We start from the raw sequence: 22,872 nt of genomic DNA, 5'->3' as shown, positions 1-22,872 counted from the left end.
ACTCTCTCCTCTCCTCCACTTGCATTTTCTGAGCAACTGCAAGCTTTCCATTATTGAAATTCTTGCAAATTAATTTGTCACAAATCAAATTTTTGAGGGAAAATTTGGCAAACTTGGTGAATTTGAATGCAAAAAGATTTGCTCATCTCTACTGAAAATGTTTGCCTAGTAAATTATTTTACTTGTCGATGTTCAATTTCCTTAAGGAATAAAAGGGGTTCCCAGCACAGACAGTAATGACATTAAAAAGTCGAGTCATAGGGACCTCCGCTTTTCCTCAGCATTGTTCCTAATTATATTTTAAAAGAATGTCAACACATGGAGGATGCTAATTGCAAGTATAGAGCTCCCTTTGAACTCTATAATCAAATTGTATGCAGTAAGCAAAGTAAGGTTGATGTCACTAGGAATTTAATGCTCTGGGTTAGAAAAATGGAGCTTCAACTATAAAATAAATAATATAAATGCTAACTTAAATACCAGCCACCTAATAATAAATTGTTCACAGCACACCTAATTGAGCAGATAGGTGATAAAGTTGGTCTCTCCAAATGTACTCCACAGTAAGGGCATGGCAAGATAGTGCAGCTGAATCAGTGCAATGGTCAATTGCTGCACAATTTTGTTTCATCTGACATGGGAGGGCCGAGCTTCGAATTTGTGACTGCCACACCGTCTGGCCATACCCTTGTAGCCTATTGTCTGCACACTCAGTGTTGGACCGGTGTGCCAAGGCCCCACCAATAACATCGACTCTGGGGGTCCACTGTTCAGCTACATACAAATATTACATTAACTTAATTCACATATTAACCTCTGCTTCTGCAAAATAATAATCTGAGCAGTTTGTTTAGTGAATGATGAGATGCTTCCTCTTTCTGCGCCTAGTAAATCAAGTGTATTGTACCAGCTACTGCTCTTATAGGCGGGTTGTAGAGTCCACACCTTCAAAGCGGCCCAACGGGGGATTCACCTGTTCTGCTGTGGGCCAGTCCAAGCCTGTGCATACTTATTCTGACGCCTCCCATTTCTGCACTCCTTTTTCCTGCATGTCCCCTTCTGTATAGCCATTACCATATACTCATCACTACTTTCCACATATCAAAGTACTGCAATAAAGTCAGGTAGAATAAAATAATGTAATACATATCTAATTATAAGTTACATTATAATTCAGTGTTTAGAATAAAATGTCAGAAATTTGCATTGACCTTAGTTCAGGACATATTAACAGATGTTGCCAATTTTTCCCAGAAACTGCAAAATTTGAGTAATGTCTGTTAGGAATGACCTCACGGTTTGTGCAGCATCTGCTCTTTGTTATTATCCTGAAGAGACGGCTATTTTCCTGACAAATGTAGTGTTCTACTGGAATGCATATTGATAGCACGAGCAGCGTACTTCATTAATTCCCTCTAAGAAGCCCTCTATCATTGCTCGCTCATGTCTCTTCTTTATATATTGTTTGTAATATTTTTACAAATCTTTCCATTGTGTAATTTGCGCTGGCATCATTTTTCATGGACGCGCGGCGCCTCATAATTCATGAACTGTTCGTCTTATTGGTTCAATACGTTATGAAAGTTGGTATAGCCCACCCCAAATAGATGCCTTCACCCTGTGCGGGTGACAGGTGCGGTGTAAACCATATGTTATATTAGAAGTGAAGCACTTGTTATCGGTTCCTGTCCCACTTACAATGCTTGTACTGATGTGTAGCAACAGGGGAAATCTTTGTGTTCCTGTACAGGATTTATACCTTTCTTTTACATAGGGCTAAGCAAAATGGAATGGCTGAAAAGCCTCTTATATATAAAGTAATTTGCTTCTGTCATTGTAAAGTGGCTGAACATTTGTCAGAAGAATAACACTGCTTCGAAATCCTGTCTTCGCTCATATTCACAACTGTACTCCATTCACTTACCTATTCAAATACCTGTCATCTTCTACAAAGACTGACAAATGTTTGATCAAGATCACATTACTACCCCAGTGCTCTCCTGTATTGAATTCATCGAGCTGCTTTAATTATCACGTGGATAAAATGACAGAAAGCATAAATCTATTGACTGGCCAGGTCCTTAAGCTGAAGCAAGATATGTGCCTTCAAATGACATTGTGTACTCAAACTCTGAGAATGGCGAACCCGAAAGGAAACTGATACACTTGTTCCTGGAGACCATTTCTACGTATTTTGTAACTGAATTTCCAGCGTTAATACCTGCGGGTAATGTATATATGGAGCTATGCACACCTATTGTTAGAGATACCCATGTACAATAAAATAGATAAAGCTCTAAGGTTACCTTTCTATAAGAATCCTTCTAATTTTGGAAGTCACGCACTATTAGTGGCCTGGGGATGTGCAGCCGTGGGAGTGGGCACATAGTCTGTATACTGTGTTGTGTAGGACAATAATTATATTTATGGACCTCAGCGTGTCATACTCGCAACCTGTCCCGCCTTTTTTGACACCACAACCCTTTTGTACACATTTTCTTACCCCTCCCCAAGATGACAGGGCACAAAAAAAGACTTCCAAAATCACTTGTTAACTTCTTTAGTCCGGAGGTCTCAACTTCTTCCAGGAGTGTCATGTATGATTTAGGACCATTTGCTGTTTTTGTTTATTATGGGTAGGTTTTTTTTTTTAATATTTATCTGTGGTCTTTGCATATTTATTTAATGTTTCAGAAATGTTTTTTTTTTTTTTAATTCTTGCTTAAAAATATAAATTGTACATGGCTAGAAATACAGCTACGTGAAATAAGGAGTGATACATGTGCACAATAGGACTGTTTTTTTTTTTTTTTTTCATTTTAGTAACCGAGGTTCCGGAAATACACGATTTCAACTTGTTAATTCTGGAAGATGGGGATGGCAAGGACATAAATGCCACAGAAACCATCCTGTGGGTGTTCTCTCATTGTTCTCTATCACTTCAGTCTTTTACTGCCCTACTGGAGAATTATATGGATCAAGAGCAACTTTGGGATTCTTTATGTAACCAAACAGGTACAAGGATACATTTTCTATAATCTGATACATACAATATTTTTTTTTGTTTTCAGAAAATGTCTACTGTATTCATTTAACAAGTACTTTGCTTGGACCGCTGGCTGAGCTTTGTTGGCCGCAGGCCCTTCAGTTCATCCTTATACTGCAAGCACGCGCAGGCGGCATTCACTACTCATTGATGCAGTGCATGGAACAAAGGATTACTGGTCAGCATCAGGATGTTCTTTTGTGGGGGGCGTAAGCGCGTTCGGCGCTCCCATCACTAAGATGAAGGCAGCCGTTGCAGTCTCCTATGCAATATCTATATGGCAGCCCCATGTCTCCTATGTGATATATACTTAATCAAGAAGTTTGCAACCCATGGCACTATAGCTAATTTCCCTGGAAGTGGACAGCAGAGAAAAACTGATGAAAGGTTACAGCGCAGGATAGTCCTGATGGTGGATAAGCAGCCCCATTCAAGTTCCAAAGAAATTCAAGCTGTCCTGCAGGCTCAGGGAGCATCAGTGTCAGCGCAACCTATCCATCGACATCTCAATCTAATGAAATGCTATGGCAGGAGACCCAGGAGCACTCCACTCAAAAACATCTTTTGGAAGATGAGGCCAAGATGGAGCTTTTTGGTTAAGCACGTAATTTTACTGTTTACCGAAAATGGACTGTATATATGTCTGTATGTATTTGCTCTTAGTCCATGTATGTCTATATCTGCTCTGTGTATGCATGCATTTCTATGTATGTGCTCTATGTGTATATATATATCTGTATGTATATGCTCTGTGTATACATTTGTGTTTATGGGCTCTATGTCTACATTTGTGTGCTATGTTTATATACATATGTGTGAGTAACATGCAGTTTGTGTATACACACATGGTCAAAATTGTTGGTACCCCTCGTTTAATGACAGAAAAACTCACAATGGTCACAGAAATAACTTGAATCTGACAAAAGTAATAAGAAATAAAAAAAATCTATGATAATGAACAAATGAAAGTCAGACATTGCTTTTCAACCATGGTTCCACAGAATTAAAAAAAATAAAAATAAATAAAACTCATGAAATAGGCATGGACAGAAATGATGGTACCCCTGAAAATAATGTGACAAAAGGGACATGTTAAATCAAGGTGTGTCCACTAATTAGCATCACAGGTGTCTACAATCTTGGAATCAGTGAGTTGGCCTGTATAGAGGGCTACAGATACTCACTGTGCTGTTTGGTGACATGTTGTGTATCACACTCAACATCAGTGTTTCTCAACTCCAGTCCTCAAGACCCACCAACAGGTCAAGTTTTCAGGATATCCTTAGCATTGCACAGGTGATTTCAACACCTGCTCAAGCATTAATTCCATCACCTGTGCAATACTAAGGAAATCCAGAAAACATGACCTGTTGGTGGGTCTTGAGGACTGGAGTTGAGAAACACTGCTCTACATGGACCATAGGAAGCGAAGGAAAGAGTTGTCTCAGGAGTAGTGTTGAGCATTCCGATACCGCAAGTATCGGGTATCGGCCGATACTTGCTGTATCGGAATTCCGATACCGACTTCCGATATTTTTTCAATATCGGAATTCGGCATCGGAATCGGAAGTTCAGTTGATTGACGGCCTGACGTCATCATGATGCGCGGTGTGTGCGCATCATGATGCGCCGTCATTTCGGGCCTTCCGGGGGTCTCTGCCGGGGGGCTGTGCCGGCCTGCCGGGGGGCTGTGTGGACTGCCCGGGGTCTCTGCCGGCCTGCCGGGGGGCTGTGCCGGCCTGCCGGGGGGCTGTGCACCCTGTGGGGGTCTGTACCGGCCTGCCGGGGGGCTGTGCCGGCCTGCCGGGGGGCTGTGCTGATGTCCGGGGGTCTGTGCAAGCATCGTCCGATGGGACTACAAGTCCCATCGGGCGATGCCTGCTACCATGACAGTGATTGACACATTAGCCAATGATGGGACAGTAGTAGTCCCATCATCCGGCTAATGTGTTAAATGTTAAAAAAAAAAAAAAAAAAAAAAAAAAAATACTACATACATACTACATGCTACATACATACTACATATATACTACATACATACTACATACATACTACATACATACTACATGCATGCTACATACATACTACATATATACTACATACATACTACATGCATGCTACATATATACTACATGCATGCTACATACATACTACATACATACTACATGCATGCTACATACATACTACATGCTACATGCATGCTACATACATACTACATACATGCTACATATATACTACATACATACTACATATATACTACATGCATGCTACATATATACTACATACATACTACATATATACTACATGCATGCTACATATATACTACATACATACTACATATATACTACATACATGCTACATATATACTACATACATACTACATATATACTACATACATGCTACATACATACTACATACATACTACATATATACTACATGCATGCTACATATATACTACATGCTACATACATACCACATACATACTACATACATGCTACATATATACTACATGCATGCTACATACATACTACATATATACTACATGCATGCTACATACATACTACATGCTACATGCATGCTACATGCATGCTACATACATACTACATGCTACATACATACCACATATATACTACATACATACAATACATTCATACAATACATACATAGACATACAGTACATATAACATAGAGTAACATACTTACCAATACTTGTCACATTGTTCCCCGAAGCCATTGTCTTTCCGGAATAAATATTAACATAACAAACCACAAAAATACTCACCCACGATCCGAAGCAGTCCACGAGTGTGTCCCACGACGATCTTGGGTAGAGAACTGCAGCATCAGATGATGCTGCCGTTCTCTACGGGCTGCAGGAATCCAATGACGGAAGGTAGGTATCCTTCCGCACTGTATTCCTCCGCCACTTAAAAAAAAAAAAGTCCCTAGTCTCACTTTATGCCATTGCTGTGTGGGAAATTCCCACACAGCAATGGCATAAAGTGAGACTAGGGACTTTTTTTTTTTTTAAGTGGCGGAGGAATACAGTGCGGAAGGATACCTACCTTCCGTCATTGGATTCCTGCAGCCCGTAGAGAACGGCAGCATCAGCTGATGCTGCAGTTCTCTACCCAAGATCGTCGTGGGACACACTCGTGGACTGCTTCGGATCGTGGGTGAGTATTTTTGTGGTTTGTTATGTTAATATTTATTCCGTAGACGACAATGGCTTCGGGGAACAATGTGACAAGTATTGGTAAGTATGTTACTCTATGTTATATGTACTGTATGTCTATGTATGTATTGTATGAATGTATTGTATGTATGTAGTATATATGTGGTATGTATGTAGCATGTAGTATGTATGTAGCATGCATGTAGCATGTAGTATGTATGTAGCATGCATGTAGTATATATGTAGTATGTATGTAGCATGCATGTAGTATATATGTAGCATGCATGTAGTATGTATGTGGTATGTATGTAGTATATATGTAGTATGTATGTAGTATATATGTAGCATGTATGTAGTATGTATGTAGCATGCATGTAGCATGTAGTATGTATGTAGCATGCATGTAGTATATATGTAGTATGTATGTAGCATGCATGTAGTATATATGTAGTATGTATGTAGTATATATGTAGCATGTATGTAGTATATATGTAGCATGCATGTAGCATGTAGTATGTATGTAGCATGCATGTAGTATATATGTAGTATGTATGTAGCATGCATGTAGTATATATGTAGCATGCATGTAGTATATATGTAGTATGTATGTAGTATATATGTAGCATGTATGTAGTATGTATGTAGCATGCATGTAGCATGTAGTATGTATGTAGCATGCATGTAGCATGTAGTATGTATGTAGCATGCATGTAGTATATATGTAGTATGTATGTAGCATGCATGTAGTATATATGTAGTATGTATCATGTAGTATGTATGTAGCATGCATGTAGTATATATGTAGCATGCATGTAGTATATATGTAGTATGTATGTTGCATGTAGTATGAATGTAGCATGTATGTAGTATGTAGTATGAATGTAGCATGTATGTAGTATGTAGTATGAATGTAGCATGTAATTTTTTTTTTTTTTTTTTTTTTACATTTAACACATTAGCCGGATGATGGGACTACTACTGTCCCATCATTGGCTAATGTGTCAATCACTGTCATGGTAGCAGGCATCGCCAGATGGGACTTGTAGTCCCATCGGACGATGCCTGCACAGACCCCCGGAGCCTGCACAGACCACCGGCAGGCCGGCACAGCCCCCCGGCAGGCCGGCACAGCCCCCCGGCAGGCCGGCACAGCCCCCCGGAGCCTGCACAGCCCCCCGGCAGGCCGGCACAGACCACCGGAGCCTGCACAGACCCCCTGGCAGGCCGGCACAGCCCCCCGAAAGGCCCGTACAGACCCCAGAGAGGCTGTACAAGGGCAGGAAAGGGTTTTTCTTATTCCGATACCGGAAGTCCCATAGACTTGAATGGGACTTCCGGTATCGGAATCGGCGATACCGATACTTTTTTTAAAGATCGGCCGATACCATCCGATACGATACTTTGAAGTATCGGATGGTATCGCTCAACTCTACTCAGGAGATTAGAAAGAAAATTATAGACAAACATGTTAAAGGTAAAAGTTATAATACCATCTCCAAGCATCTCCATGATTTGTTGTACAAACAAATCATGCCTGTTTTTAATGTAGTGCCGCCTGAGGGCTTGTAGATCAAGAGCATCCAATATTGACTATTATCCTTGTTTGTTGTGCATTAGGATTTCTACAGAGTCTCTGAATCATTTGCTGATATTATACTAGGGTCGGCTTATACTCGAGTATACACGGTAGTTGGGACGAAGTTACCAAAAGGCTGGAAAAATAAGAGGTACTAAAGACTAAAAACAGCTGGAGAGGCAATATTCAGCTAAGTCACAGGACTGTGCATAAAAAGAGCATGTTAGAGAGGCAGGGTCTCTCTGAAGCAAAGATGGGCAATCGTTCACCAGTCTGTGAACAAATGCATTTAAAAACTGTTGAACAATTTCAGAAAAATGTTCCTTAGAATAAAATTGCTAAAAATTTGAATATCCCATAAGCCGATGCACCTAATTTTGGGTAAGCTTATTGACTCGAGTATAAGCCGGGTATGCATTGTCCCCTTATCCCTGTCCTGCTATGTGTGGCTCTCCTGTCCTGTCCTGGTATGTGGCTCCCCAGTTTTGTCCTGGTATGTGTGGCTCCTCCGTCCTGTCCTCCTATGTTTGGCTCCCCCCGTCCTGTTCTACTATGTGTGGCTCCCCCATCCTGTCCTGATATGTGCGGCTCCCTCTGTTGTATGCATGGCTCCCCCGGTCCCGCATGGCTCACCCCCCCTTCCCATCGTTGTATGCATGACTCACACCCCCCCGTCCTACTCGCCCTCCTCACGCCGTCGCTGCATCTCCATTGTCCAGGCGCAGTAGCTCACCTCTGCTCAGCGGTCACGTGTTACCGCTCATTAAAGTAATGAATACGCGCTCCACTCCTATGGGAATGGAGAGCAGTGCATATTCATTACCTTAATGAGCAGTACCATGTGATCGCTGAGCTCAGGAGAGCTGCCGGCGCCGGGAAGGAGATGCAGCGACGGCGCGAAGAGGGTGAGTAAAATGTCTTCTGTTAGCTGGCAGCTGCAGCTGTCAGTGTGCCACAGCTGCTGGCTCCTACTGCCACTCCCCCTCCCCCGCCAGCTTTCTGGACAATGACTCGTGTATAAGCCGAGGGGGGCGTTTTCAGAACAAAAAAATGTGCTGAAAATCTCGGCTTATACACAAATATATACGGTATTTTGAGATGTGTTGCTGCCATCATTTAGTCAATTATTTGCAAATCTCTGTTCTGTTGTGAATGAAATATGGCTATGAGAAATTTCAAATCATTGCATTCTTGTTTTTCTTTACATTTTAGACATTGTCCCAACTTTTTATTGAATTTGGGTTGTATAAAATTATGTCATAATTTGTATAATCACAAAGCTACAGAAGTGCTAATGTTATGTAAATGATGAAAAATTGGAAACAAAATTTTCAAAACATCTCTATTTATTCCTTATCAAGTAAGAGCGCCACCCATAGAAATTTACACTCTTGCCACTTCAGCATGCTATCAAACATGTTACTAATGGTTGTCTGAGGAATGTTCTGCACGCAGATCATTAACATCAGCTGCCGTCAGCTCCTATTGCAATTGCCGACCAATGATGTCCCCGTGTGCTTGATGGAAAACAAGTCCAGAGACACGGCAAGCCACACGGCAGGTAGCACATTTAGGCCACACTGGCTGCTCACAGTAGCATGGGCAATATGCATCTTGGTATTCTCATGTTAAAAAAAGGCTGCCAACACATTTTGCAGACATGACCATATCACTGGATGCATCACCAAATCAATGTAATGCCGAGCTGTTAATCTTCCTGGAATGAAAACTAGGAGAGTCTGGCTACCATGCATTAAGGCCCCCCACATCATAGTCCCGAGAGATGGGTCAATGTGATCTTCACTCGTGAAGACCTTTTCATTATGTTTCCCATATGGTGTCCAGATAAACCTGTGGTTATCATAGCATGAAAGACAAATGCTGGACTCATTGCCAAAGAGTATTGACTTCAATTCCAGCCTCCGCTGCCATATTGCTGTGTACCATGATAGTCTTTAGGAGTGGTGACGTGAGGGCAATTAAACACCTGGAGCTGTATGTCTGGCTCATAGCCTAATGTAGTGCAAACACTTTCTCATGGTTTCTGTAGACACTTTTCGATGGATTAATTATGGAACCAGTGGTATGGCCATTTATCCAAAGTGTCCCAGGAAGCTATTTTAACATAACGCCAGGCCTCCTGTTGCTTGTGCAACTGCAAAGGGAGCTGCCATCAGTAAATCTTATTGATTTTCTTGTCAAGTGCATTCAGTGTGGCAAAACATTCCTCTGACGACCATTAATAACCTTGTTCATAGCATACCAAAGTGTTTAAGTGTGTGAATTTCTGCACGTGGCACTCATGGTCAATGCTGAATAAATGAAGGTGTTAATAAATTTTTTTTTATTTTTTTTATTTTTTCATCATTTGTGTATCATTAACTTGTGTATTGATCTTGTGATTTACATAATTTCATGACTTTTCCTTCTTGGTAATGCCGACATATGATGTCGCAGATAACCTCAATGAGAGACAAGTCCACAGACAATGCAGGCCATGGTAGCATGTTTAGGTCACACAGGCTGCCAACAGTGGAACAAGCAAGATGTGGTTTGGCTTTGCTGGGTTGAAAAATGACCCTTGGGAAATTACTTTAACACTGGTACCACCACCAAATAAATGTATTGTTCAGTTTTTGATGTATCTGGGATGAAAACTTGGGGGTCCAACTACTGTACATTATGCTATCCCACACTATTGTCCAAAGAGTATGAGCAATGTGACATTCTCTTGTGAAGGCCTCTCCATGGCGTAGCTCACATGGACTGCAGGAGGCTCTCCCAGAAGCAGTTGTTCAACAGAACAACATTAGGCAGTGTGTTACTTATGCTACTGTGAACAGTTAATATGCTACCTTGGCATGCAACGTTTCTGGACTTGGATCTCAATGAGAACATCTGTAATGTTATTAGTTGTTAATTGCCAAGTGAGCTGCCAGCAGCGGATTTTGATCATTTGTGCGCCCAAGTGCATTTAGCATGGCAGAACATTCCTTAGACAACCATTAATAGCCTCAATGATAGCATGTTAAGGAGTGCAAGTGCGCGCATTTCTGCGCATGGTGCTCATACTCAATACTGAATAAATCGATATGTTTTGAAAATTTTAATTTTTTCATAATTTGCATATTATTATCATGTCTATTGATCCTGTGATTTCTATAATTCGATGACTTTTCCTCCGTCGTGTTGTAATTTAAATGTGGAAGAGTGAATAACCTTTAGAACAGGCTGCACCAATGTGCCGTATATACTAGAGTGTAAGCCGACCCCCCTAATTTTGCCACAAAAAACTGGGAAAACTTATTGACTCGAGTATAAGCCTAGGGTGGAAAATGCAGCAGCTACTGGTAAATTTAAAAAATAAAAATAGATACCAATAAAAGTAAAATTAATTGAGACATCAGTAGGTTAAATGTTTTTGAATATCCATATAGAATCAGGAGCCCCACATAATGCGCCATACAGTTCCTGATAGCCCCATAAGATGCTCCATAGAATAATATGCCCCATATCTTGCTACATAAAGGTTATGGCCCCATAAGATGTTCCATAGATTATGCCCCATAAAATGCTCCATAGAATAGGCCCCAAATGCTGCCCCCATAAGATGCTCTATAGATTATGCCCCCATATGCTGCACCCATAAGATGCTCCATAGATTATGCCCCCATAAGATGCTTCATAGATTATTCCTCCATATGCTGCCCATATAAGATGCTCCATAGATTATGCCCCAATCTGCTGCCCCATAAGATGCTCCATAGATTATGCCCCCATATGCTGCCCCTATAAGATGCTCCATAGATTATGCCCCCATATGCTGCCCCCATAAAATGCTCCATATATTACTCCCCCATATGCTGCCCCTATAAGATGCTCCATAAATTATACCCCTATATGCTGCACCCATAAGATGCTCCCATAAGATGCTCCATCGATTATGCCCCCATGTGCTGCCGCTGCTGCATTTAAAAATGAAAAAAAAAACGGCATACTCACCTCTCCGTCGCTGGGGCCAGGTGCTGGTGTCACTGCTGGCACCTGAGATATTCACCTGTCCCCCGGTCCATCGTTGCTTGCTGCTGTCTGGCACGTCAACTGTCGTCAATGAGCGGTACCACGTGACCGCTGAAGGCAGGAAGGGAGATCGCAGAGAAGCTGGGGGCTGCAGAAACCGTGCCAGGACAGGTAAGTATAGCGATACTCACCTGTCTCCCGGTCCATTGCTGCTTGCTGCTGTCTGGCACGTCTTCTGTCAGTGACATTCAGACTGCAGTGGGCGCGGCGCACACTAACCACGTCACCGTGCCCTCTGCTGTCTGATCGTCACTGACAGAAGACGTGCCAGACAGCAGCAAGCAGCGATGGACCGGGAGACAGGTGAGTATCGCTATACTTACCCGTCCTGGCACGGTCTCTGCAGCCCCCAGCTTCTCCGCGATCTCCCTGCCTTCAGCGGTCACGTGGTACCGCTCATTACACTCATGAATATGCGCATATTCATTAGTGTAATGAGCGGTACCATGTGACCGCTGAAGGAAGGAAGGGAGATCGCGGAGAAGCTGGGGGCTGCAGAGACCGTGCCAGGACGGGTAAGTATGACTTGACACCCCTGCCCCCCTCCCCCTCCGACCCCCTGGTGTATATGACTCGAATATAAGCCGAGAGGGGGACTTTCAGCCCAAAAAAATGGGCTGAAAATCTCGGCTTATATTCGTGTATATACGGTACTATGGACAAAATAGGTGCTAAAAACCTACATAGCAAACAAAGCAAGAATACAACATGCAAATAAAAAAAACTGATTAAAAATTAATCTAGTTAATTAAGTGAAACAGTACAAATAATCAATGTGGCAAAAAATTGTATTTAAACATTTTAAAAAGCACATAGCAGCACAAAACTAAATACAAGATTTGACAAAATGCTATGATATATGTTTGGGTGAAAAATACCCCGTATGTTGTAATATTATTATTATTATTTATTTATATAGCACCATTGATTCCATGGTGCTGTACATGAGAAGGGGTTACATACAAATTACAGATATCACTTACAGTAAGCAAACTAACAATCACAGACTGATATAGAGGGGAGAGAGGACCCGGCCCTTTCGGGCTTACATTCTACTGGATGGTGGGGAAGGAGACAGTAGGTTGGGGGTTGCAGCAGCTCCAGTGATGGGGAAACAGCAGGGATCATTGTAAGCTTTCCTGAAGAGATGGGTTTTCAGGTTCCGTCTGAAGGATTCGAGTGTGGTTGATAGTCGTACGTGTTGGGGCAAAGAATTCCAGAGGATGGGGGATATTCGGGGGAAGTCTTGGAGGCGATTGGGTGAGGAGCGAATAAGTGAGGAGGAGAGAAGGAGGTCTTGAGAGGACCAGAGATTACGTGAGGGAAGATATCGGGAGATTAGTTCAGAGACATATGGAGGAGACAGGTTATAGATGGCCTTGTAGGTCAGTATTAGTAATTTGAATTGGATACGCTGATGGAATGGGAGCCAGTGAAGAGATTTGCAGAAGGGAAAAGCGAGGAGAGAGATGAATTAGTTGGGCAGCAGAGTTAAGGATGGACTGGAGAGGTGCGAGGTTGTTAGCAGGGAGGCCACAGAAAAGGATGTTGCAATAGTTGAGGTGGGAGATCATGAGGGCATGCACAAGCATTTTAGTAGATTGAGGGTTGAGGAAGGGATGGATTCTGGAAATATTTTTGAGCTGGAGGCGACAGGAGGTGGAGAGAGTTTGGATGTGCAATTTGAAGGACAGGGCAGAGTCAAGGGTTACTCCGAGACAGCGGACCTCCGGTACGGGGGGAAAGCGTGATGTCGTCAATTGTTATAGATAGGTCGGGTAAAAAAGATCTATGAGATGGGGAAAGATGATCAGTTCAGATTTGTCCACATTGAGTTTGAGGAAGCGAGCGGAGAAGAAGGAGGATATGGCTGATAGACCCTCCAGGATTCTGGACAGCAGAGAGGTGACATCTGGGCCAGAGAGGTTGATCTGAGAATCCTCGGCATAAAGGTGGTACTGGAATCCATGGGACTTCATGAGTTGCCCCAGGCCAAGTGTATAGATTGAGAAGAGTAGGGGTCCTAGAACAGAGCCTTGGGGGACTCCAACAGAGAGAGGGTGGGGTGAGGTGAGGTGGTAGTGTGGGAGTGGGAGACGCTGAATGTGCGGTTCAAAAGTTATGAGGAGATCCAGGATAGGGCGAGGTCTTTGTTGCCAAAGGAGGAGAGGATCTGTAGTAGGAGGCAGTGGTCAACTGAGTCGAAAGCAGAGGACAGGTCTAGAAGGAGGAGTATAGAGTATTGTTCGTTAGCTTTGGCTGTAAGTAGGTCGTTGGTCATTTTGGTCAAGGCTGTCTCAGTGGAATGATGGGGACGGAAGTTCGATTGTAGATTGTCAAAGAGCAAGTTAGATGAGAGGTGGGAGGAAAGTTCAGCGTGGACATGCTGCTCCAGGAGAGAATATAGCGTACTGCAGTGCAAAGAATATCTGTGCAATATATGAAGATCCAAGATAATAAGTATATCAATAAATAATACGACAATAAATGAATATAGAAATAATCATAAATATTACCAAAGTGAATACTACTAAAGAGCCAAGGAGGGCTGCCAAAGGAAAGTAAAGGGGTATGTGGTAAACCCACGCATTTTGTTATGATTCCGACTTCCTCAGTCACATGAGGCTACTGAGGAAGTCACATTCATGCCAATACACATGGGGTTATCCTTTATACCCCTTTATTTTCTTTGGGCAGCCCTCTTTAGCTGTTTTGCTGTATTTATTTGATTTTTGTTTGCACAGTAAATGGCAGTTTTCTCTGCATTCTCTGCCTCCACAAATTACCAATAATTATTAATAACAGCTAGCCAATAAAATGTCCCAAACGATGCCAATAAAAAAATCCAACTTGACCCGCAAAAAGGAAACAAGCTCTGATATAGCTATACTGATGGAAAAAAGTCATTACTCTTTGATCCTCAATGCGAGGATGAAATTTTTTTTTAAAAAACTTGACTATTAATAAACCATTGTAAGGGGTTAATATACAGTGCATTTAGGCCTGCATTTTATTTAATGGGCACTGTAACATGGCCCTAAAGAAAAGTTCTGTGAATTGGTTGCAAAAAAAATTCACTTGTTTTAAAGAAGTGTGTTTTTACTATAGTTTTCTCTCTGCCTTTTTGTTAACCTGCTATGTGCAGCATGCAAGGTAACAAGTTCTTGTAGAAATAGCAATAATATTTGTTTCATTATCTTTTTTTTCTTCTTACTTCTACATTTTTATGAATTTTACTATGAAACTTTTTTTTAATCACATTTTAATGTTCAGTTTTTCTTGTTGACTGCTCAGGACAGCATGCTAAATGTGCCAGAATTCTGGCATAACTTGGTAAAAAAATTGTTATGACTTGTACCATATTTAGCATGTGTTTTAGATACTATTTATGCTTCCCTGAAAAGTGGGTAGGACCTCACCAAAAGGGGCATGGCTTTGTGGAATAAGGGCTTGTCCTAACAAGGGCAGCATGGTGGCTCAGTGGTTAGCACTGCAGCCTTGCATCACTGGAGTCCTAGGTTCAAATCCCACCAAAGACAACATCTGCAAGGAGTTTGTATGTTCTCCCAGTGTTTGCGTGGGTTTCCTCTGGTTTCTCCGGTTTCCTCCCACATTCAAAAGACATACTGATAGGGATTATAGATTTTGAGCCCCATCGTAGACAGTGCCAATAATTAATGTATGTAAAGTCCTGTGCAATTAATGGCGGTATATAAATGAGTAAAATAAATAAATAAAAAAATAAACATGCAGCACCATGCGTTAAAATTGTGGCGCACATTTTGTGCACATGGTAAGCCAACCAATAGGCGGTATAAATATAGGATAGGCAGTTCTAACCCCTTAACACAAAGTGATGCATAGCAAAAAAAATGAGAGGAAAGTGAATGACACTAAGACCAAATCTTCAGGCTTGCAGTACTGGAGAAAACGGCATAGAGTGAACAGCAGTATGCTCGCTTAGGGTTATTGGTGCACAGCATTGAAAAAACATCCAACATCCAAAATTAGAAAAAGGTAGAAGAAATGCAGCACTCACCCATAAGCTGTAATAAATGAAGTCCTTTATTCAACCATACAAGGTATATAGACACAGTTCATGGGACAAGCAGGTGCAGGAGGTTAGCGGGGATAGAGCCAGACAACGGCTGTTTCGCGTCGTAGACACTTCTACGGGTCTAAACCTGGACCTGTAGAAGCGTAAACGACGCGAAACAGCCGTCGTTCGCCTCTATCCCTGCCTAACCTCCTGCACCTGCTTGTCCCATGAACTGTGTCCAAATACCTGTATGGTTGAATAAAGGACTTCATTTATTACAGTTTATGGGTGAGTGCTGCATTTCTTCTACCTTTTTCTAAAGTTTTGCATAGGTATGGCAATGCTGGGGTGCATTGTGTGAGGGGGAACTCAGGAGCTCATGCAGCTTTTATAACATAGCCATTATCTGTGACTTAGTAGAAGCAGCAAGAGCTAAACTCTGATCATTGCTGTTAACCATTTAAATGCCCCTGTCAGTCTCTGACAGGGGCATTTAAATAGAGCAATCACAGGACACTCATGGGCTACCATGTCAGCTGGGGGCCTGCTAATGGCCGGCCTTGTTGCCATCTTGGTACTCCTTTCAAGTTTAGCTACAGACTGAGACTTTAGTATTGCAGTATATAGCAGAGGTAATCGGATAATCACAGGTACAGGTTTTTCTGGGACTAAAAAAAATATATTTGAAAAAATATTAGCAAAACTATAAAATGTTAAATTATCCTTTGTTTTACCTATTAAAAATAAAGAAATATCAAATATAAACATATTTCATATCTCTGCATCTGTAGAAGTTTAATCCAGCAAAATAGAAAGTTACATAACAGATACAGTAAACACCGTAAACAGAAAAAGAAAAACTCCAGAATTGCGTGGTTTTTAGCCACTATACCTCCCTAAAAAATGCAATAAACATCAATCAAAATATCATCTGTACACCATTTTGTTTTCAATTAAACAGTTCACCATGCAAATAACAAGCCCTTACCCAGCTCAATTGATAGAAAGTAAAAAAAAGTTTCAGAAAATGGCAACACAAAACCAAATTTTTTTTTCCCAAACTTCTGAATTTTTTTTTAATGATGTAATCGTACTGACCTGGAGAATCAAGTTTCTATGTCATTTTTACCATACAACGAACGCTATCAAAACAAATCCCAAAAAAGCAATAATGAAGTTGCATTTTTATTTCACCATTTTACCATTCAAAATTACAAGTCGTCTCACAAAAAACAAGCCCTCATACGGTAATGTAAAAAAAAGAATTGGAAGGCATTGGGGTTGAAATGAAGCAGATTTCTCAAACAGCATGAGCCAGTTTGATAAATTTGGCGCAGTTCATGACTGCGTAGTGTAAGATTGCACGGTCTCAGAATTAAACCGTTTGATAAATCTGCCCCTTTGTGTTAAGCAGTGATATTGCACCTCTTACATTTTTGTCAAGTGGCACAAGTTTCCCATTCTCCAACGACACATAAGCCCTAGTATAAATGAGAGGATTTGTTGAAATGACCAGCATTTCCATCTGCATGTAATACACGTGCCAGAAACAAGTCCTTCAGAGATGTAGAGTTGAGATACAACAGCTGTCACAAAACTCGAAAATGCAAAACGGCACAACTCCAGTTTACTCTGAGTCGAACACGGGGCTCGATGAGATGGGAGAACATAAAACACAGTCTAATTTACAAGAGATGCAAACCCAGATGGCTTGCAGTGTGTTAACTTTAGCAGAAAGCATGCTGTTACATGTCAGTCCTTCAGTTCAGTATTTTAATTGGCATTTATTCAGTGTATGTTGTCAGCTATGCCATGGTGCATAATCTATAGGGGGGTGTGTATATATAGTAGACTAAGAAAACAAAAACAGCAATTAGATTGCACTTTACCGGCCTGGGAGAGATCAGCTATTTATGAATAGAACTCATTGGACATGTTTTAAGTCTGGATGTGACAAACCCATTGAGATTTTGAAATAATTCAAACTTGAAATTGTTATTTGCTGAATCCTAATCGCTTTATTTATTTGTAGAAAATACACTTACAATATAAACTAGTTAATACATTTAATAGTGCAGTAAATGCACTGGTGTCACATACATTCTCATTAGAATGCATTCTTTGTCCGGTCGCTTCATATTTTTATGTAACCCCTTTCCAGTGCAGCTAGTTGTCACCTTTCAGACCAGGCCACATTTTTTGAATCTGATGAGTCACTTTAGTTAGAAATATCTTTGGCATGCTTCTGCATATTGTGGTGTAGTAACCACTGAGTCCGCTAGGGGGCGCTGTGTGGATGTCCCAGGAGAAAGGATGAATGGCAGATTACTGAATGGCCGTTATGTATCTCAAAGTGGGTGGCTTTGGGATGGAGACTTATGTGTTGATCAGCAGTGATATTGCTGAGGTGGTGTTTCAATGTGTAAGGGAGAAGTCTCCAGGTAACTAGAGAGATGGGCGGGCCTGGTTACCTTCAAACCCACCCAGGGGGTGTGTTTAAAGCACTATTGTAAAGAGTGTGTAAAGGCTTGAAGGACCTGTGATGAGGTCAGAGTCATGTGACCCGGTGGGTGTGGCTATGGACCATATAATGTGGCCAGGGTAGGTCACATGGGGGTGAATGCTGGGACCTGGTTGGTCCAGTGTGGAAGGTCCCGCTGAGATGGGGCTTCCTACCTGACAGCACTTGTGGACGCTGTGTTTAATGGCTGCAAGTGCCTGAGAGTTCCCTGGAGGGAATGAATGTCTGCAGTATGGAGAAGCAGCCATGAGAGAACCCTGACGGGGTGAGGTATAACTGTGAGGCTGAAAAGCCTGCGTATTGGACATTGCTAACAGAGTGAAGCTCTGTCATGGACGCTATGCCATTTATATATTGCTGGTCATGGTTTATGATGTTTAATAAACCGCATGGACCGTTCTGAGTTTATGGAAAACCTGTGCCGGATCTTATTTTGTGGCTGCCAAGTGAGTGATCCCCTACTTAAATGACAGCGCTACCTCACATTTGGTGGAGAAAGCTATGGGCAGTATTGTAGCCTTGTTGCTCGGAGCAACGGAAAAGGACTGCAAAGTCTGTTGCTAAGGGCAACGCTGAGCCAGGAGGGCTGACAGTTGGGGAAGCCACTGCCCAACTGTGGTTCTGGAACCGTGGGGTGGCCTAGTGAGTAAGGCACTGTCCGGATCGGTGAGCCCAGTGCGGCCATTTCCCATGAGAAAGAGACTTATAGGACACCTCTGCGGTAGAGGGGTCCGAGAACCTGCGCGGCCAGCAGGTGACGGCCGTGAAAGCCGTGTTGTACTGACTGGGGTCAGTGAGCAAGAGACTGGTGATTGCTATAGGGTGCCTCTGTGGAGAAGAGGTACCCGAGGACCTGTGTGGCCGACACAGGTAACGGACAGGTGTTTGTGTGGTACTAACCTGGGTCAGTGGGAAAGACTGTGTACCTGGAGGGTTCAGTGAGCAAGGTCCTGGAGGGTCAGTGTTGGGAAATTCTAGGAGAAGAATCGGATCCCTGGAGCACGTGGTATGACCTTGGACCTGGTGAGGCGTGAGTGTTGGGCAGTCTCAGGCGGAGACAGATGTCCTGAAGAGCACCCGCAGAGACAGCAGATGCAAAGAACTGTGAGGTTAATGCACTGAAAAGTAAACTTAGATGTGGTGGGGTACCATTTGTTACAAGATGCTTATATATAGAAAGGATGGTGACTAACCAGTGTCTGACGACGCAGACAGACCGTGACTGGAGGGTCAAAGCCAATGACCGATATTCTGACCGCTGGAGGCGGGGGAGGTGTAACGTAGGAACGAGGCCGTATGACAGATGGAGACGGTTCTCTCGACCTGTGGGGCAAGGTGTAGTGAGTGCCCGGTCGCGAGACCCTGGTATAATGTTGTGTGTTCAACCCCACAAGTTTGAACAGAAGGGGGAGGTATGTGGTGTAGTAACCACTGAGGCCGCTGGGGGGCGCTGTGTGGATGTCCCAGGAGAAAAAATGAATGGCAGAATACTGAATGGCCGTTATGTATCTCAAAGTGGGTGGCTTTGTGATGGAGACTTATGTGTTGATCAGCAGTGATACTGCTGAGGTGGTGTTTCAAAGTGTAAGGGAGAAGTCTCCAGGTAACTAGAGAGTTGGGCGGGCCTGGTTATCTACAAACCCACACAGGGGGTGTGTTTAAAGCACTATTGTAAAGAGTGTGTAAAGGCTTGAAGGACCTGTGATGAGGTCAGAGTCATGTGACCCGGTGGGCGGGGCTATGGACCATATAATGTGGCCAGGGTAGGTCACATGGGGGGTGAATGCTGGGACCTGGTTGGTCCAGTGTGGAAGGTCCCGCTGAGATGGGGCTTCCTGCCTGACAGCACGTGTGGACGCTGTGTTTGATGGCTGCAAGTGCCTGAGAGTTCCCTGGAGGGAATGAATGTCTGCAGTATGGAGAAGCAGCCTTGAGAGAACCCTGACAGGGTTATGTATAACTGTGAGGCTGAAAAGCCTGCGTATTGGACATTGCTAACAGAGTGAAGCTCTGTCATGGACGCTATGCCGTTTATATACTGTATTGCTGGTCATGGTTTATGATGTTAAATAAACCGCATGGACCGTTCTGAGTTTATGGAAAACCTGTGCCGGATCTGATTTTGTGGCTGCCAAGCGAGTGATCCCCTACTTAAATGACAGCGCTACCTCACAATATCCTAAAAGGGATTGTGGTGCAGGGAATAAGCAGGATTAAGGTGACGCTGCCTAAAGGATTTTTAAAGGTAAAAATTGTTTTTTTGTAAATACATGCTACGCTTTTCGGAGTTGGTCCTACTCAGGCATATCAGAGGAAGGAGTTATGTATTGTATTGTATCAGACCTGCCAGGTTTACAATGACTGGAGGCCTATTAGGCCCTGCTTATAGAAGTACCTAACAGGCTGCCATATCTGGCGAATTCAGAGGTCTTGGTAACGATTGGCACTCTGTGATTGCATCATTGAGCTAAAGCGGGACCCCCCTAACTTCTACAACCATCTGGTCAAACAGCCAGGTATGTTCCTGTCACTGACGCTGGCCCTGGCTGTTGGAGCAAGAGCTTGGTTGTCAGTTAAGCCCAGCTCCTTCAGTGATCACGCCGGGTATAGCTCCCATGCTCATAAGATCACCTTTTGTCACTCATCCATTTTGCAGGAACTCCTTCAGTACATTCAAAATTGGGGAGCAGTAAAAGCTATGGGATGGCAGGCACCAAACCCCCCCACCCTGTAACACCTTCCCGACTAACTAACTAAATGAAACACAACACATGGTGTGCAGATAAAAGGCTGCGGTATTTATTAATGGTTACTCAAATATTAAATATATAAAACCAATAACCAACCATAAAAATTCATTACTCCATAGCAACTTAAAACCATCCAATCTCCAACCATCTAATAAATACCACGACAACATTATGCATAAGGGAAGGTGGGCGGGCAGCTGTTTCTTCAAAATCCCAGGTGCTGTGAGACTTCTGACAGGAATGCTGGGCTTGAAAAGGCTCTTCTGTTTGGCTCCGAAGTCTGTCCACCCATCAGGCTCCTGTCGCTCATTTCTGCCTGATACCTGAAGACTAAGAGACCAATCTAGAGAAAGTAATATATTATATGTTACTATGTTCCGTATATCCCTGAAAATAGTTATACAGCTCTGGCAAAAATTAGGAGACCACCACATCAAAACCCTGTCATGGGCAGCCCATCCTCCAGACCTGAATCCCATTGAAAACCTCTGGAATGTAATCAAGAAGAAGATGGATAGTCACAAGCCATCAAAGAACTGCTTAAATTTTTCAGCCAGAAGCAGTCTGGTGGCAAGCATGCCAAGATGCATGAAAGCGGTTTTTAAAAATCATGGTTATTCCACAAAATATTGATTTCTGAACTCTTCTTGAGTTAAAACATTAGTATTGTTGTTTCTAAATGATTATGAACTTGTTTTCTTTGCATTATTTGAGGTCTGAAAGCACTGGGATTTTTTAATTTTGACCATTTCTCCTTTTCAGAAAAAAAAACAAATTTTATTGTCAGAAGTTTGTAGACTAAAAGAACAATTTACATTTTACTCAAAAATATACCTATAAAGAGAAAAATCAGACAAACTGAACATTTGGAAGTGGTCTCTGAATTTTTGCCAGAGCTGTAGTCTCCACTTCCCATGTATTTACAGTTAATTGAGGCATAAATAGTGTCTGTAAGATTTGGATTAACACAATTTTAATCTTCTTGCTAGTGCAAATCTGCAGAAACACAGTGCTCGTATATTTGAGAAGAATCTTAATAAGATCGGTGAGAGGCTTGGTGAACCAGGTTACCTCATTCATCAGGTCTAATGAGCCCATCAATCATTCCATCACTGATTCACGTACCCATAGTTTTCCTGATGCCTTACTTAAAGCCTTACCAGAAAAATGGAGCTTTACCAACTCAAGAGAGACCAAAAAAATTCAGAAAGGTAAGTACCTGCATCATAACAATATGCTTTGTAATTGTCATACTGGTTTTGATCATCCTGCTTCTTGAAGTTGAGAATTATGATCATTTAAGGAACTCTAAATCTTCAGTGCGGGCCATTTATATGGAGACACCTAAATAAAATGGGAATGGTTGGTGATATCAACTTCCTGTTTGTGGCACATTAGTATATGGGAGGGTGGAAACTTTTTAAGATGGGTGGTGACCATGGTGGCCATTTTGAAGTTGTCCATTTTGGATCCAACTTTATTTTTTCCAATGGGAAGAGGGTCATATGACACATCAAACTTATTGAGAATTTCACAAGAAAAGCAATGGTGTGCTTGGTTTTAACATAACTTTATTCTTTCATGAGTTATTTACAAGTTTATGACCACTGTAAAATGTGTTCAAAGTGCTGCCCATTGTGTTAGATTGTCAATGCAACCCTCTTCTCCCACTCTTCACACACTGA

The 22,872-nt window shown here is 42.2% G+C and overlaps 1 protein-coding gene across 12 annotated transcripts in view; it reads left to right on the top strand.

Annotated features, from left to right (window-relative positions):
- The window catches only part of KIAA0825 (KIAA0825 ortholog), a 556,500-nt gene that overhangs the window by 223,748 nt on the left and 309,880 nt on the right, over nt 1-22,872 (top strand). For 11 of the 12 annotated variants that reach the window (XR_012234833.1, XR_012234815.1, XM_073589099.1 and 8 more), the window contains 2 exons: nt 2,824-3,015; nt 22,177-22,398. Coding sequence is in view for 10 of the 12 variants with exons in the window: in XM_073589099.1 (XP_073445200.1) it covers nt 2,824-3,015; nt 22,177-22,398 (414 nt within the window). In the remaining 2 variants the exon portion in view is untranslated. The remainder of the gene's footprint in view (nt 1-2,823; nt 3,016-22,176; nt 22,399-22,872) is intronic. The other variant, XM_073589638.1, reaches the window with a different exon arrangement.

Source organism: Dendrobates tinctorius, unplaced genomic scaffold (genome assembly GCF_039654945.1).
Source record: "Dendrobates tinctorius isolate UK_male_01 unplaced genomic scaffold, ASM3965494v1 ptg000003l, whole genome shotgun sequence".
Lineage (NCBI taxonomy): Eukaryota > Metazoa > Chordata > Amphibia > Anura > Dendrobatidae > Dendrobates > Dendrobates tinctorius.
Note: the sequence above shows the minus strand (reverse complement) of the source record. Positions and strands in the feature narration are given on the sequence as shown.